Source organism: Vulpes vulpes, chromosome 10, assembly GCF_048418805.1.
Source record: "Vulpes vulpes isolate BD-2025 chromosome 10, VulVul3, whole genome shotgun sequence".
In the NCBI taxonomy this organism is placed as follows: domain Eukaryota; kingdom Metazoa; phylum Chordata; class Mammalia; order Carnivora; family Canidae; genus Vulpes; species Vulpes vulpes.
In genome coordinates, this window is record NC_132789.1 from 79985640 (window position 1) to 80003395 (window position 17756).

The 17756-nt window shown below is 46.7% G+C and overlaps 1 protein-coding gene across 1 annotated transcript in view; it reads right to left on the minus strand.

The window, feature by feature from the left end:
* Nucleotides 1-17756, minus strand: part of LOC112930690 (putative tetratricopeptide repeat protein 41) — a 38603-nt gene that overhangs the window by 12190 nt on the left and 8657 nt on the right. The window contains 4 exon segments of the mRNA XM_072724747.1: nt 87-285; nt 4992-5433; nt 7901-8061; nt 17137-17351. Coding sequence (XP_072580848.1) covers nt 87-285; nt 4992-5433; nt 7901-8061; nt 17137-17351 — 1017 coding nt within the window.

The window sequence follows — 17756 nt, forward strand, 5'->3', positions numbered from 1 at the left end:
TTAAGGGATTCGTGGGTATAAACACAGCGCTTAGGAGGGGAAGAACAAAATTGGCCCCAACTCCACATAAGAAGGACAAGCCTTACCTAGGACTTGAGAGAAAGCTGCACAAGGCCCCCCAGGAGCCGCTCATCTTCATATGCCAGGGCAGTTCCTCGTACACTCTCCAGAAAGTGGTTTGCCGTTGAAAGTATCGGATTAATATTCGGTGGAAATGTGTTTTCCTGTGGTTTGCTGGATTCTCAAAGATGTATGGACTACTTTCTCTGACAGGAGTGATCACACCTATTGAATAATCAAGGACAGTGAAATGCGTCTGACTTTAGGATGAAAACATGATAGCAGATCATATCTGTGGCCATAATTAGACACAATAAAAAGGCAACTTGGAAAAGACCCTGGAATATTAAAAATGTATCTTCTTATAAGTCCTTGGAGTTTACCAAAGAATTTGTTACAGTTACGACCACTGGCCCAGATTTTGAAAAGCTAGGGAGCCCACTCATTTTTCATGCCCTCTCCCCAGCCCCCAAAGAAGTATTTGTAACCTACTTTTTTCTATTTTAAATACGCCTCGTGGTTACCACTTAAATAAGCACTTTCAAACATTTGAGGGAACACATTTGGGAGAAGTTAGTTTGCACTTGGGTCTCACATAGGCCAAGGGGAAGCTGAGCAGACTAATGACAAATTGAATGCTATGGTCAAGATTACTATGTTTTCACTGCCAGAGAAGTGATTCCAACAGATCATACCACCAGAAATGAGCTTCTTAAAAACAAAGGGTTTTTTTTTTTTAATTTTAATTAATTTATTTATGATAGTCACAGAGAGAGAGAGAGGCAGAGACACAGGCAGAGGGAGAAGCAGGCTCCATGCACCGGGAGCCCAACGTGGGATTCGATCCCGGGTCTCCAGGATCGCGCCCTGGGCCAAAGGCAGGCGCCAAACCGCTGCGCCACCCAGGGATCCCACAAAGGGGTTTTATTGCATTAAAAACTTAGAGATACCTGCTCTTGAAAGGTAAAATAGAAGAATTCTTAAATTTGTGCTTGATGCTTTTTCTTGCAAGATGAATGGTACGCTCTGTGGGATGGCCCACCAAGCCCAGCTCATCACAGGAGCTGTAATAAAATGGGAGCCTGTTGTTCACATAACCATCCTATATTTCCACTGAAATGCTTTCCAGGCTGTAGAGACTTCGTGCTAGCTGACCTACAATGTGCAGCCTCATGCAGGTGGCAGTGGAGCACTTTGAAAACCCACGGAAGGAGGAGACTCCCCTCTTCCACCGGGTACAGTGAGGGCATTTTTGTAGGCCATAAATAGGGAAGGGGGTTGGGGAATGGGAGAGAAAAGAACTGGAACAAATATTATCCTGCCTCCAAGATTTAGAGTATTAAACACAAAGCTTAAAGTACATAAAAAATTGTCATAGAAAACAGAGTTTACCTTTTTACAAAATAACCTTGTGAAATATGAAGATCTGTGATTTTTCCCACGTGACTTTACAAGTCAGCTGTACTGGGCTGAGGGATGCCCAGAGAGCTGGTTAGGTAGTATTTCAGGGTGTGTCTGTGAGGGTATCTCTGAAGAGACTAGCATTTGAATGGGTGGACTGAGTAACGATCACCCTCACCGATGCACATGGACATCACCCAATCTGCCCAGGGCCAGAACAGAGAAAAGGCAGAGAAGGTGAATTTTCTCTGTGCTGGAGCCGAGTCCCTGACTTCTCAGCACTTCTGAGTCTCAGACCCTCAGACTCATACTAGAACTTGGAGCATTGCCCCCCGCCCCCGCCCCCCCCCACCCCAGCTCTCAGGCCTTTGGACTTGGACCAGAACTCTACCAATAGTTTTCCTGGGTCTCCAGCTTCTAGAAAGATCCTGGGACTTCCCAATCTTCATAATCATGTAAGCAAAACCCTCATGACCTTTTCCCAGAGATCTTTAGAGAGATATACACACACACACAGATGCACAGAGATATAATCCTGTTGGTCCTGTTGTCTGTAGACCATACTTGATACAATCCCCAAGTGACAAACAAAATGATTTAAAACCAGAGCGACCCAGTGGCTGGCCTCTGGCTAGCATGTGATTGAGAAAGCAGGACTCGAACCTTCTGACTCAGCCCCAGTGGTCCTCCAATTGTGAGAATGTGAGGAAGGGCTGGACTGCAGCCTCCTCTGTGCACACAGTTCTTACAGGCAGACTTACTGGCTGACATTCTGCAGTGCTAGTCTCTGTAAGGACAGGACAGATTATGCTGCATGGACAGGTGACCCCAAAGTTTCAGTGGCTTAAAGTAGCAAGGGTTCTGATGCTGTCACAGGTTGGCCGGATCTCCTGGTCCAGGCCACTCACTATGGGACTGACAGGCCGGCCGCCATCTTGAACCCTGCCGGAGCCACAGACAATGACTCACAGGGTGCCACCACCAAAGGGACAGCATATGCTTCCCATGGAGCTGGATAGGCTGGAAATTGTGGCACAGGGCTGTCATGGCCACCACAGTGCTTATGAAGCACCCTCCATCAGGCACACTTAGCATTCCTAATACCCTGGAGGTCAGCACTTGTGACCATCACCAGCTTGCAGGTAAGAAACTTGAGTCTTAGAAAGTTAAGCCCCTTTGACAAGGTCATGCCAGTTCTGTCAGATTCTAAAGTCCTTGCTCTGAATGACAAACTGTTTATAACAGAAGTCATGGTGATGGCCAGAGGGAAAGGTAGACTCCGTCAAACGGCACACAGGCCTGGGAGTGAGGTAAGGACAGGATGCGGTGAGGTCACTCTCCTACCATGACCTCAGTGTCACCTGTGGGCATCTCAGACCTCCTGCCCTGTGCTGTGCCCTCCAGATCCCGATTCCACTGCAGGCAAACACTAGACACTGAGATTCATTCGGCATTGGCTCTCAAAACAATGAAGACAGAGGCTTCTAGAAATGGCAGGGCCAAAAAACCAACTGCGAGGGGTAGCCATGCGTTTCATTCATGCCCATATGGTAGCAACACACCTGTTGAAACCTCTATTTGCCAGCTTCCTTTGTGTCTAGCTGTGGCCAAATGACAAAGTTATGGGGACATAGTGGAGATGTTGGTGGAAACCTGGGGAAGCTCCTTAAAAGAAAATGCAAGCCCTTCTTTTTCTCTTCATCCTTCCTCTTGCCTGAAATGCAATGGCTGGAGCTCTGGCAGCCATGCTGCTTCCAGCAGTCAGGAACATGAAGTGACCCTGGGCATACAAGCCTTTTGAAGCTCATTGCAGAGATAATGGCTTTGAGAACAAACTTTCCTTCTCAAAAGATGGGCTTCTGAATATCAAAGGATAGACTCCTCACCACCAGTGGAATAAATCTCTTAACCACAAACAACAGACTCAGACAGAGGATGAGCTGAGGAAGACGGAAGTGAGAGAGGAGGGAGGGATAGGGAGGCGAGAGAGCAGCAAAGCTGCTCAGAAGGGTTTCTATGGAGGGGTCGTGCCCGCCCCTGAACCCCGGCTGTGAGTGGGCACAGAGCACCCACCACACGGATGCACCTGGCACCAAACAGACAGAGGCCTGCACTCTGCTTCCATTGGGAGCCTGGAAGCTAGCAGCTCCGCAGCTCTCCTGAGGCCCCCAGGACCAGGCAGTAGAGGTCGCTGTGGGGAGCCCCAAGGGCCAGGATCTCCAAGGGTGCAGTGGGCAACCGATGCTCTCTGTCAGGAACACTGTGTGCCCCCGAGACTGTAGGCTCCAGAGGGTACAAACGCTAGCAGAGGAGAGCCTCCTCACTAGGATGGGGGAAAGTGGCGGCAGGTGGCAGCAGAGACAGAACAACCCAGGACCAGATGGGAACACGGGGGCGTCCTAGTGGATGCCAAAACTGGAGGGAGGCATGTCGGTATTTGTGGACCATCTGGGGCCATAATCACCTCGGCGGAAGACAGCAGGGACAGTGACAACCAAGGACACCCAACATCAAGGCCCTTGGATTTGAGCTCAACCCAGAAGAGACACAAGAAGGACACAAGTCCTCCCTTGCCTGAAAAACACCCTGAGTTGTCTGAAAACAAGCTAAATTGATGGAATAAACCTAGATTAACTGAATTAGCTTCTGCCATCACTTGAACTATAGGCTCAAAAGAATTGAGTTATAGAAATAATAAAAGCAGGGACGCCTGGGTGGCTCAGTCAGTTAGGCGTCCAACTCTTGGTTCCTGTACAAGTCATGATCTCAGCCTTGAGATCCAGCCCCGTGTGGGGATCGGGGCCCAGTGCAGAGTCTGCTGGCCCCTCTCCTTCTGTTCCTCCCCCTCTCTCGTTCTCTGTCTTGCTCATAAATAAATAAAATCTTTTAAAAAGGGGCACCTGGGGGACTCAGTTGTTGAGCGTCCGCCTTTGGCTCAGGGCATAATCCTGGGGTCCTGGGATTGAGTCCCACAATTGGCTCCCCACAGGGAGCCTGCTTCTCCCTCCGCCTGTGCCTGTGCCTCTCTCTCTGTATCTCTCATGAATAAATAAAATCTTTTTTTTTTAATAAAATCTTTTTTAAAAAAACTTTAAAAAAGAAGAAGTAATGAAGGTCCATCTCTTAGCCCCTGAAAAATGTGCCTCATACTGTTCTCTTTACAGTCAACACAGAGCTCCCTAGACAGGGTTGTTGGATTTAGCAAATAAAAACATAGTATGCAGTTAAATTTGAATTTCAGGTAAACAACAAATTAACTTTTGGTATAAGTATAGCCCATGCAAGAATTTGGGATACACTTCTAATAAAATTATTTATCAACTAATTTTTAGTATAAGTATCTCCCATGCAATAACTGAGGCACACTTTCACTAAAAGATTATTTGTTCTTTATCTGAAATCACAGCTTAGCTGGACATCCTGTATTTTCTCTGATAACCTTACCCTGAAGCCCCCCTCCTCTGGGTGGTCTACCATACATCTTTCTCCCTGTGGACTCCAGCAGGCTGTCAATACTGGCCAAGGCTTACCTTCTCCTGAAGCCGCCATGTCTGAATTGGCCCTTTTTGGCGTAAAAGTCCAGCTATAGTCTTCAATCCAGCGTTTCAGAATCAATTCCCAGAGCTCCTGAATGGAGACCACCTCCAAGTACTCCTTCAGACACTGATACTCATTTCGGTAGATTCTACATTCTCTCAGTTCGTTTGCCAGGATTGTGAGTTTTAAAGGATTCAGGTTTGTTTTCTTCCTCAAAGTGTATTTGCTCTGTCAGAGGGGGTCTTTGTTGGGAACAAAGAGATGCTGTCTAAAGACGTTTAGTTTCACTTCTTCATCTCCTACACTAAGGAGCTCCACTGTCTTCACATCCAGGCGGGCACACAGCGACTTGTAGGACAGGCTGGAGGAGACGGTGCTCATGATAAATTTGCAATGAGGAGGCAGTGAGCCTGGCAGCCAAGAAAAATTCTGTGCCTGATGGAGAAAGTCAACAACATTTGAAATCATTAAAGACTATTTTTCTGATGGTTTTTAAACTTAGAGTAGCTGGAATATAGGGAGTAAGTAGAGGGTGAGGGCTAGGCTGGGGTTAAGGGTAATAAGCAATACAGTGATAAGAAAATACCACACACATTCCACGTAACTATATTTGACTGCATCACCCATCTGTTATGAATTTGATAGTACATGTGCAACCTCCAAAAAGAGGTTCTTGCAAGCAAGTAATCAGACAAATCCCAAATACAATCTGATTTGTAATCCAAGTCAGAATTTGTCCCAATTCCTAAGAATGATGGGACAAATGCCATCACTTAGGACCTACAGTGATGACCAAAGGAAACCTAAGAATGCAAACTGAACCATTTGGTTGATAAAGAGAATATTGTTTTATGCTGAGGAGTTGCTCTATATAGCAATGCTATCATAAGTTATATGGCTTTATTTAGGAATAAAATAAACACCTAATCAGATCTTTCTACATTCCTTTAACAGCCTTTCCCACCCCTCTTTGATTAATAATATCAACTATTATAATAATCAAAAGAGCAACTATCAAATGCTTACTGCTTACTCCGAGCCAGGCCCTGTGTTGGGTATGCCTTCAGGTACTAGCTGTTCTAGTTAGAGATTTCTATTTTGTGTGTCTTCTGATAGTTTGACATCTCTCAGGAGCCTTACAGACCCCACAGACATTGCTCCTCCTGAGACACGTTAATTCCTGGGGGCGGTGGACAGCTTATTGGAACGTGCCTGTCCCGTGCAGAGCAGCCAATCCAAGGCCACACTCCCACCTGACCTCCTACCTGACTCTCATCCACTCCGACCCACATCAGGCCAGGGCTGGGTGACCAGACAACCAGGGACAGCCCCTCTGCCACTACAGCTGCCAGAATTATACAAACGAGCCAATCCTGAATGGTTTACTCTGCCTTTCCCATGGGAGACCCCATGAAGGCTTTGGCCTTGGCCTTCTCTTGGCTCTTGTCTCTTGCATCTTGGCTATCCAATACTTCCCCCTGGGGCCCTGTATGACATGGCATGTCTCCTTCTCTTGGGAAATGTAAGTTATAATGTATTCTTTCAATGGTACTGGCTTCTCCATATCATCACTCAGTCCTCTGCACAACCCTCTAGATTCTACATTCTCTACTTCATACATACTCTAGAAAGGCAGAGGAGGGGCTAACCATCATATCTAATCCATTCTGATAGCAAGCAGCGGAGCTTGGATTGACACCAAGGGTCTGGCTCCCCAGGCAGGCTCTGAACCACTGCACTCTACGGGTGTAGATAACAGCCTGGACAGTCCCTCCTCCCCATGCAGTGCTCTGCCTGGAGTCCTTCTTCCAGGGAGCCTCCTCCAAAGTCCAAATCCCTTCATTAGAGGCTCTCACCAAACTACATACTGATCCTTGGTAGCACTTGTCACAGCTGCAATTTTATGCTTATTGTGTAATAGCATCATTAACAGCTGCCATCCCCTGCTATAGTGAAAGCTCTGTTTGCCGGACCATGTCTGACTTTGCTTATATGCTTTTCCCATAATGAGTGGTCAACAATTGTTGAATTTATGGTGCTTGCTGTGTATTAAGTTAAAAAGCGGGTTATAAAACAATACAGCATGTGACTTACTTACATAAGCATCAATGAGTGTATATAGATATCCATAGAAAAAAGGCTAGACTCTAAAATGGTGAACAGTGGTGAGACTATGAGTATACCGAATTTTTTTCCTTCTTCTTTATCATTTTCTTTATGAGAAACATAGATGACTTACATAATTTATAATTACATGTGTTTTTAAGTTTTAGAGGGAATGCTTCACAAAGTAATGACTGATACTAAGTTGTATTGTATTGTATTAGATCAATATACAATCAGTTGTATATTGATCCAATATAGCCTCAAGCAGGATCAAAGAGCAACTAGTTTGGTAGGTGCAAAATCAGTGTAGATGAGGCAAATCAAAATATACAAAGTAAGAAAATACTAGGGGCCCAATAAATGCTTGAGCAAAGCATAAAATAGGGAGGGAAGCAGAACCAGGCTGGAGTAAAGGCCATAGTGTCTAGAACCAGACTACCCACATCTGAATGTCGAGTCTATCATCATCTTCAGATGTTCTGTAAGTCACCTAACATCTCCACACTCAGCTCCCTCTGTGTAAACAGGGATGATGATCACGGTCTCTCTTTCATAGGGTTCTTCAGAGAATTACATGCATCAATATTCCCCAACTTCCTAGAAGGGCACCTGACCCCGCTGTAGGTGTCCCCACAGAAGTATTTGTTCAATAAAACATAGAGCAGTGACTATAAGCCATGCTGGCTATGGCTACAGATATGCATCATAATGGAAAGATGTTACATACATTCTAAATTATGGGGTTTTCTTTTTATAAAACGGCAGTAAAATAGGTATTATTTTAAAAAGAGATTACCTTCTGTCCTGAAATGCCATAAATGCCAATCAGTTCTTCGATTCCATCTAGGACAAGTATACATGGCTTTAAACTGATGGAAGCAATGAACACTTCCACAAGAAGCAAAAAGACCAAAACATTTGAGTCTTCGTTAAGAATATCAGTTTCAAGTTGACTACCTAGAGCATAGGAATTTGCTCAGATTAGGCAAAAATGTTTCCATCGTTGCTAGAATATGTTAATGGGATGGGGAGGTGGAAGAGGTTGGGAACAATGAGTGCTATTCACAGCTGTACAGATGACACATATAGGTATATGTGTGATTAGCAGCCTAAAAATATTCAACCCAAAAGGGATAATGATATTTACCACCAGATGTCTCCTATACATTTTCAGGATTTTATATAGAAAACATTTTGTATGATCCAAAGCATTACTCTCTTTCTCCAAAATGCAAAGATAGATCATGTTACAAAGAGTTGGTTGGGGAGAAAGAGAAGCCAAACTACATGGTCTGTGAGGTTTCGGCAGCTCTGTTACACCAAGTAGCTGTCTCAGGACCACAGTTACCACCCTGGGTGGTCCAGCAGTGCACACATGCATCATCTCCCCCCAGGCTCTTCATTCCTCACCCACATTAAACCTGACATAACCAATACTGAGTTACTCTACTCACAATATCGGACCCAAGACCTTAGATTCTGGAAATTATCAGGGAGAATTAGGTAAAGAGCCAGTAAAGGCTATATATAGGATATAATAAAAGGACCAACTTTCAAACTCCCATTAAGTGACATAGTAGCAGCAACCCAAAATTGTAATCAGCTACCTAATACTCTTTCTAAGACTTATTAATTTTAGAGCAAGAGAGAGAGAGAGAGAGAGAGAATCTTAAGCATGCTCCAAGCACAGTGCAGAGCCTGACTCTGGGCTTGATCTCATGACCCTGAGATCACAAACCTGAGCAGAAACCAGGAGTCTGACATTCAACAGGACTGAGCCACCCTGGTGCCCCTCAACTACCTAATATTCTAAGGACATTTTACTACATACAACCTTGACCTTGCTTTTATTTTTCAAAGGCAATGTTTCCCATAGAAATTTAGGCACATTAGAATCTAGAAAATCAAGTCATGAAAAGAAGTTTTAATGGATTTAGTCTCTCAGATGCATTTAGATTCTGTTAGAAGCTTCGAGAGTAACTCTGCTTAACAGGTACTTACTGGTTACCTGTTATATACAAGGCTCTGTGCTAGAAGCCAAGAGGAGATAAAATGGTCTATATTATAAAGTGTAGGAATTAAGGGAAGTGAAATGGGTTCTAGACACAAATAGCCACCTTTGAAGGCAGAATAAGAGTCTGAAGGTTACTGGAGTTTGATGCAGAGCCATCACAGTAAAGAAAGGTCCGTGCACAGGTAGAGATGAGGGCAAGGGTTACCATGCAGGACAAGGCACAGGTGAAGGTATGGAGGTAGGAAAGTGCATGAACATTCAAAAAACAGGAAGTTGATTAGAGCAGTGAACTCAACAGGGGAGGTCCAGGGTTTCTAGACATCCTACAACACAGGAGGCAATCAATGAAGCTGCATCCTGGGATCTACCAGACTCAAAGGTCTGTCTGACACTCATGAAGGAGGGAATCTTACTAATTACGTTACCTAGGAACCAACTCCATTTTCATGCAAACACAAAGTAATTTGCACAGATTTGAAACACATTAAATTTCCTAGGAATACAGCTACCATATAAAGTGATGGAAGATTATATGTTGCTTTGTCTGAAATGAGACCAAGATTTGTTCACCACTTCGGGAAATCACAACCCTGGCAGGAATATTGTTCGTGATGCTTGAACCTTGAATATATGCCCACGCCAGTCTGCATGGACAGCTACTGCTTTTGTGGTCATTTTCTGTATAGAGGCAGGCACCTGTCTACTCTTCTGGGGCCTCTATTGGAATTATGTTTGAGCATTTATATATTGAAATACATATTACTTTATAATAAATTACTTTATCTTTCTCTTTTGCATTATAGTAGAGGGTAGCACTGGTTTTCTTTTTATTGAGTTATAAATTAGTTTCAGGCATACAACATAATGATTTGATATTTGTACACACTACTAAATGATCACCACTGTAAGTCTAGTTAGCATCCATCACCACACAGATACAGAACCTTTTTTTTCAGGGTGCCTGGATGGCTCAGTCGTAGAGCATGCAACTCTTAATTTCAGGGTTGTGAGTTCAAACCCAATGTTGGGCATGGAGCTTACTTAAAATATTTTTTAAAAGAATCAAACAATTTTTTTTCTTGTGATAAGAACTCTTAAGATGTGCTCTTAGCCACTTTCAAATATGCAATACAGTATTGTTAACTAAGGTCACCATCCTATACAAGACATCCCCAGGACTTATTTATCATAAAATTCGACATATTGATTTTTAAAGATATTTTTATATCAGCAAACGACCATAAAATCAATGACTTGAAGGTTATATATGAATGTGAGGAATAAAGGAGAAGGAATCAAAAAAGATAGGGATATCCAGCTGGCTCGTGCGATGGACTGTGTAATTCTTGGTCTCAGGGTCATGAGTTCAAGCCCCACTTTGGGTATAGAGATTACTTTAAAAAATTAAAATCTTGGGGAGCTGGGTGGCTCAGTGGTTGAGCATCTGCCTTTGGCTCAGGTCATGATCCCGGGACCCTGGGATCAAGTCCCGCATCAGGCTCCCCATAGGAAGCTTGCTTCTCCCTCTGCCCATGTCTCTGCCTGTCTCTATGTCTCTGATGAATAAATAAATAAAATCTTCAAAAAAATTAAAATCTTAAAGAGAGATAGTTTGTGCTTGTGTCACACAATAAAAAATATTTTTCAAAAATGGGAAGAGAACAATTAATCTCAATGCTTCACCCTTTCAGGTTTTGGAGCATTTTTTTTTTCTCAATCTTTAAAGTACGGGCGATATCGAGACTTCAGGCCTTAAGTAGCTGAAGTTGAGAGCAGGAAGAATTCTGGAAATCACATAGTCTAGCCAAACCCTCATTTAGTAGGTGAGGAAACAGACCTAGGAAGGTGAAGAAACTTGAACACGGATCATTGGGAGCTTTGAAACACTGATTTTGCAAACAACACGTCATCAGTTAAAGATTACTCCATTTGAGGTTTCAAGCTGTGTGGGTCACCACCCATGTGTACGGTTCACCAGCAGTCCTATGTGGAAGACATGCACCACTCACCTCTTGCATGAAGCTGATATAGAAGCTAAGTGACAGGGAGGCCTGGGGGGCTCTGCCTTTGGCTCAGGGCGTGATCCCTGAGTCCTGGGATCGAGTGCCACATCGGGCTCCCCACAGGGAGTCTGCTTCTCTGTCTGCCTGTGTCTCTGCCTCTCTGTGTGTCTCTCATGAATAAATAAAATCTTAAAAAAAAAAAGAGGCTAATTAATTGACAAAATAAAGGCGAAGGAACCTCAGAAAATATACACAGCCTGACCATTGTAAAGCATAACGTCACTCATAAAAATCAGCAAAAAAATAATCCCAGGCAAAGAAAGGGAAAAAGAAACCTCAAGGAAGATACTGAATGGATTTTTATCTGCATACGCAAAGGAAAGCATTAGTTCAGTGTTTTTAATACTCCCTTTGGGGTGATTAGAATTATTTTTCCTCAAAATAATATTGAAGATAGAATTATGAGCAGGGGAAAATGATTCTAAACATGTCTCTTGGGCAGCCCCAGTGGCGCAGCGGTTTGGCGCCGCCTGCAGCCTAGGGTGTGATCCTGGGGACCCGAGATCGAGTCCCACGTCGGGCTCCCTGCATGGAGCCTGCTTCTCCCTCTGCCTGTGTCTCTGCCTCTTTCTCTCTGGTCTATGAATAAATAAATAAAAATCTTTTAAAAAAATAAAAAAAAATAAACATGTCTCTTTATTGTGTTAGAGCCAAACAGTCTCTACTCAATGACAGCCGCCCATTGCCTAATTTAAATGGTAACATCTCAAGTGTTCAAAGATCCAATCAGGATAGGTAAATTTATGGGGAGAAGGAAAAAGGTCAATGGATCTTTCAAAATGCTTTGTAACCAAATGATTTAGTGATTGACCAATTTTTTTCAGTTTTGCATAGTGTTACCTCATTATTCAATAAGGATTTGTTTAGAACCTTCTATATTAGGCTCTGCATCGGGCACTGAGTGTGACACTAACAAAATAGACATGGCTCAAACGCATGTGTTATTTCTGATGTTGTTTAGGTGTGTGAGTATAATGGGTTTATTATTTTTAAGCTAAGCTTTTGGTCTTGTTTGGAAAAATAAACCTCTCTGTGCCACAGTGGAAAAAAAGAAAGAATTGACACGGCTCCCTGCACTCTCAAGACTATAGGGGGATATAGTAAAACATCATGGCAGCACCACGTATAAGTCATGGGGGACCAGGACATCAAGCTCACAGTGTTTGCAGGGAGACACTCACATAAACTAGAAAACAATGAGACTGGGGCTATCCTCATCACTTAGTCAAAGTTGGAGGTGAGGGAGAGAGGCACCCCATAGGCTCTCTTATTGAGAGGGTGCTCTTTATTACTTTTAAAAAAGATTTTAAAGTAAGTAAGTAATCTCTACACCCAATGTAGGGCTCGAACCCATGACCCCTAGATCAAGAATCGCATGTTCCACTGGCTGAGGCAGCCAGGTGCCCCCGAACAGGTGCTCTTTAAATAGGGCCTTAAGGAGGGATAGGAGGGGTCCCTGGGTGGCTCAGTGGTGGAACGCCTGCCTTCGGTTCAGGGCGTGACCCCGGGGTCCTGGGATCGAGTCCCGCATGGAGCTCCCCACAGGGAGCCTGCTTCTGTCTCTGCTTCTCTGTCTCTCATGAATAATAAATAAAATCTTAAATAAAAAAGGTTGGGGGGGGGGATGAGAAGGTATTCACTGACCTGAGGAAAGGGAGGGGGCATTCCAGTAGAAGGGGACAGAAGCAGACAGACAAGGACAGAAGTGACTGGCTGTTGGGGGGCGGAGCGCGGGGCGGGATGGGGGTGGTACGGGGGGGGGGGGCACAACCCGTGGTGCGGCGGGTCCCGGTGGAGACACCGGAGCAGTCAGCCAAGCCCACGGCGCGGGGCTCCCCAAGCCCTGCAGCCTGCCAGGGAGTCCGCGGGCACTTCGCCCATTCCACATCACAGACTGGGGCGCAGACTCTCCTGGTCGCTGGTGCCAGGAGGGGACCCTAACAGATATCCTAAAGAGCAGGACGTCCCTCTGTGGGTGCGAGGACACAGGACCCGGCCACAGTAGGCCGGGCCGGGAGCTCAGCGGACACCTGAGCCGAGCCCTGCTCTGCACGCGCGGTGCGAGCCAGCGTCCCGGGTCTGTCCACGGCGCCCGCGGCAGTGCTGAGCAAGCCCCGCAGGCCCGGCAGCCGCACCTGTCCCGGGAAACACCGGGATGCGGCGTCGGCGGCAGGTCACCGCCGAGCACCAGCACCAGCGGCCTGGGCGCTGACCCCGCGGGCACCTGCGGCGGCCCCTTAACCTGGCAGCAGGGGCGCCGACGCCGAGGGGGGCGCGTCTTGCTGTCCCTGGCGGGGGGGGGGGGGGGGGGGGGGGGGGGGACCCGCAGGAGCCGGAGCTGCGCAAGGCTGAGCGCGCAGGGAGGGAGGCAGGGAGCCCCCCCACCCCGTCACCAACCGAGCTGCACGTGCTCCGCGCCCTGACCTCCCGCCCCGCTGCGCCCCCACCGCCGCTGCAGCCCCTCCTTCGCTCACCCCCACCCCAACCCGCCCAGGCCGCGCGGGGCCGGCTCCCCTCCGCTTCCTCCCTGGCTGCGGCTTTGCCACCTCCTCCTTTGGTCTAGTGAATGAATAGAGCCCCTGGTTTCCCTCAGCAGTCCCCGCTCTCTGCCTGTTTCTCTAGCTCAGTAAGGAATAATCCTAATAATAATCAGGACAAAAGTAACACTAACAACTGTGGCCAGGAACTCTTGTAAGTCCTTTTCCCTGTAGTATCTGCTCATCCCCTCGCAACTTTACGTCCAGGCCGATAGGCTCACCCCCGCTGACAGCCAAGGGCCCAGAGCACACAGCTGGCAAGCAGCAGAGCGGGACTGGACCGTGCAGGTGGGCTGAGAGCTGAACCACAGCCTTTCCCCTTGGGGTCTTCCTTCAGGGACACAAGCTGTCTGCTACGTACAGGCTGTACCTGATTTTATTCTACTTTGTCAATCTCAAGATGTGTTTCAAAGACAGCAGCTGTTTTGATTAGGAGCTTTCAGCACCTAAAAACAATCATTAAAATCACAATTCATGGGCAGCCTGGGTGGCTCAGCGGCTTATGCCGCCTTCAGCTCAGGTCGTGATTCTGGGGTCCTGGGATCGAGTCCCGCATCGGGCTCCCTGCATGGAGCCTGCTTCTCCCTCTGCCTGTGTCTCTGCCTCTCTCTGTCTCTCATGAATAAACAAATAAAATCTTTAATAAATAAATAAATAAAAATCACAATTCACTTTGCGAATAAAGTCATAATTGGGCACATTCGGGTTGAGTTCCTTTCCTCAGCCCAGCCAGACCCAAGTCCCTTGGCTGTGGCTGAGTCAGATCAGTGGTTGTCCTTCAGAACCAGTCACACCTGCTGCTCCTGATTTTGATTTTACCACTTATGCACCCGAGAAATGGTACCGCAGAGAACTCATGCCCACGTGTTCACCCTGGTTACAGACATGCACAGGAGCGCGCGCACACACACACACACACACACAGGAGCTCAAATATCTGTACCATCCTATAAAGATGATGCACGTCCATCAAAACTCATTCGGAGTCTCATATCCCCACTCAATACCCAAAAGCATGCTTGGGCCCAAGCCCACATGAGAAGGAACAAGTTCCCAAAAGCAGCCAGACATGCAAATACACAACAGACTCCCAATAATAATAACAGCTGAGGGGCAGCCTGGGTGGCTCAGCGGTTTAGCGCTGCCTTCAGCCCAGGGCATGATCCTGGAGACCTGGGATTGAGTCCCACATCAGGCTCCCTGCATGGAGCCTGCTTCTCCCTCTGCCTGTGTCTCTGCCTCTCTCTCTCTCTCTCTGTCACTCATGAATAAATAAATAAAATATTTTTAAAAAATAACAGCTGATATTAATTAGGGCTTACTATACGCCAAGCACTGCAACAGGTCTTTATTTATTCATACCTCACCTTAGTGATCACCTCCTGCACTGCCTGAAGACATTTCCTTTCTTATCCACATTTGCAAAGCAGGCACACTGAGCTGCAGAGCTCAAACAACTCAAGGAAGCTCCACTGCTAATAAGTAGAGCCAGGCTCCTGGTGGCTCCTAGAACAGAGGCGGAGCCCACACAGCGGCCCTTGTCCCCATGTACACCTTGTACCCCGAAGATCCTTCACCCAAAGCGGCAGCCTTCCGGTCCGCTCACAACCTGCTGCCCTCTCCCCGTGGACTCCACTGCATCTCATGGGGCCCCTCACCATGCAGGCTGTGCCCAGCTCCTCCGTGTTTTGAGCCCCACATTCAGCTCCCCAGGAGGTGCTCGGCCCACCGGCCCTCCTCCTTCTGCGCCCTGTGTCCCCCGCATCGTGACTGCCTGGACCACAGCAGTGTCCTCCAACCAGCGTCCTGCCTCCGTCCTTGCTCCCCCACATCCATTAGGCTGATCTTAATCTTTCCAGAGTATCAATGGAAGCACGCCACTCCCCTGGTGATGCCCCTCCACCGCCTCCCTCCGCATTCAATAGAGTGTGAACCTAACACTCTGAAACAAGACCCAGACCTGCGGTGCTGGTACCGACCTTCCCCTCCTCCCCATCAGGTCTGATGCCCCTGCGTCTCCACCCCCTACCCCCGTCTGGCCATATGGGCCTGCTTTCCCTTTCTAACTCAACTTTATCTCCATAGGACCCACATTACCTTAACTATTCCTTCTGCCTGGAAGGTTCTAACCCCTCAGTACCTGTGCCATCTCCACAGCGTACAGCAGAGATAGCTGCCTGTCCTGCAGAAGTCCATCCTCCCTGTCCCGGGCTGTGGTGTCCTGTCCTCCCTCAACTCCAAGGGTGGCCATGTGGGCCCAGGGTGGCCAAGTCCTCGCCCAAAGAATGGTAGTGGGAACAATCTGGATCACTGCCAGGCCTAGGCGTCAAAGGAACGGCTGTGCCTCTTCCACTCTTTTTCCTCTTCCTCCAGCCAAAGGCGGAGGACTCTGGAGCCCCAGGGCTTTAAGCCTCAAGATGCAAAAGGCCTGTGTCCCCACATCACCACATGGAAGAAAGCCACTTGTGACTGATGAGGAACCCCTTACTGGGCTGGTCCATGAGTGAGAAATAGACTTCATGTGAGAAGCCACTGATATGAGACTTATTTGTCACCACAGCTAGAGTTCCTCTTGCACAGAGACACGGCTCCTGGCCACTCAACCTAACTAGCACCCTGTCACCTTATCACAGCACTCTGCATGGCATTTATCACTGTTTGTTTCTCATTTATTTGTTGTCTGCCATTCTCAACTAGAACATCACATCTGTGAGAGCCATGACCCTATTTGCTGGACGTGTACATCCCTAGAACCCAAGGAAGTGCCTAGTGCACGATAAGCAACCAATAAATATTCAATAATGAGTGAATGAATGAGCAAGTGAGCAAATGAACACGCTCAGTAAATAGTTACAGGATCAAATAGGAGCAACAGTTGGAGGCCTGGCCCTTTTTTCCTTTGACTGGAATGCTGTCCCTGCAATACCAGCTCGGGTCCCTCCTTCAGATAGGTATTCAAATGTCCCTTTCACAGTGAGGCTTTCCCAGACCACTTTGCAGATCCTAACAGCTCTGACATACACTACACCCTGCCTCCCTTCATGTTCTGTTTTATTTTTCTTCATAGAACTTACCATCCAACATTCTACATTACGTTTTTAGTTGGTTAACTCTTTGTCTCCCTCACCCCAGTAACATAAACACACGATAAGGGTAAGGACTTTTGTCCACTTTGTTCATGCTTGTACCCTCACTGCTAGTGCCCTGGCACATAAAGGCACTCAATTAATATTTGGTGAAAGAAGAAAGAAAAGAAGGAAGGAAATTTAATTCTGTGAGGGGAAGCAGTGGGTAGATCATGTTGGTGAGACAGAACAGGGTTTACAGTGGAACAGGAGGAAAACAGCCACAGAAACAGCAAGACAGGATATATAATCTCTAACACAAATTTTCCAAAGTTAAAGCTTGATTCCAGTACCATAGTTTTTGTACTGTAACTCTGTGATGAAATAATGTATCACAGACATGATGTCACTGCTTTCACAGGTACTGCCCACAAAATGAGGGATCATCAAGATGCTGGGATATTTCTTTTTGAAATAATTCACCCAGTTGGCGATCAGAGTAGACTTCCCACAACCACGTTCTCCAGACAAGAGCAAAATGGACTTGTAAACTGGAACAGGATTTATTCTGAAAAAATAAAGGGGTAAAATATAGCCAAGAATATTTACAAAGGAAGGGAAGGAGGGAGCAGGGGAGAAGAAATTTTCCTGCAACTCTCACCAAGAGATAGGAAATTCTAGTCTCAACTTTGGCCTCATTTGGCTCTGGTAAGTTATCTGCCCTCTGGGCTTTAGCTTTGTCCTATGTAGAATTAGAACAGTCGAGAGATGGTAGCCTTGGAAGGCCCTCCCAGTTACACAGACCCTAGGGTTGTTGGTACCAACCTGGGGTACACCCAGGGCCCATCCTGCCCAGAGGCCTAGGGAGGGAGACCCTAACACATCCATCCATTGCCCTTGAATCTGCTGTTTGTCCCTCCCAGGGCCACAGCCACCAGCACCATCTGAGTCCTCTGGACAGCATCGTATCAGG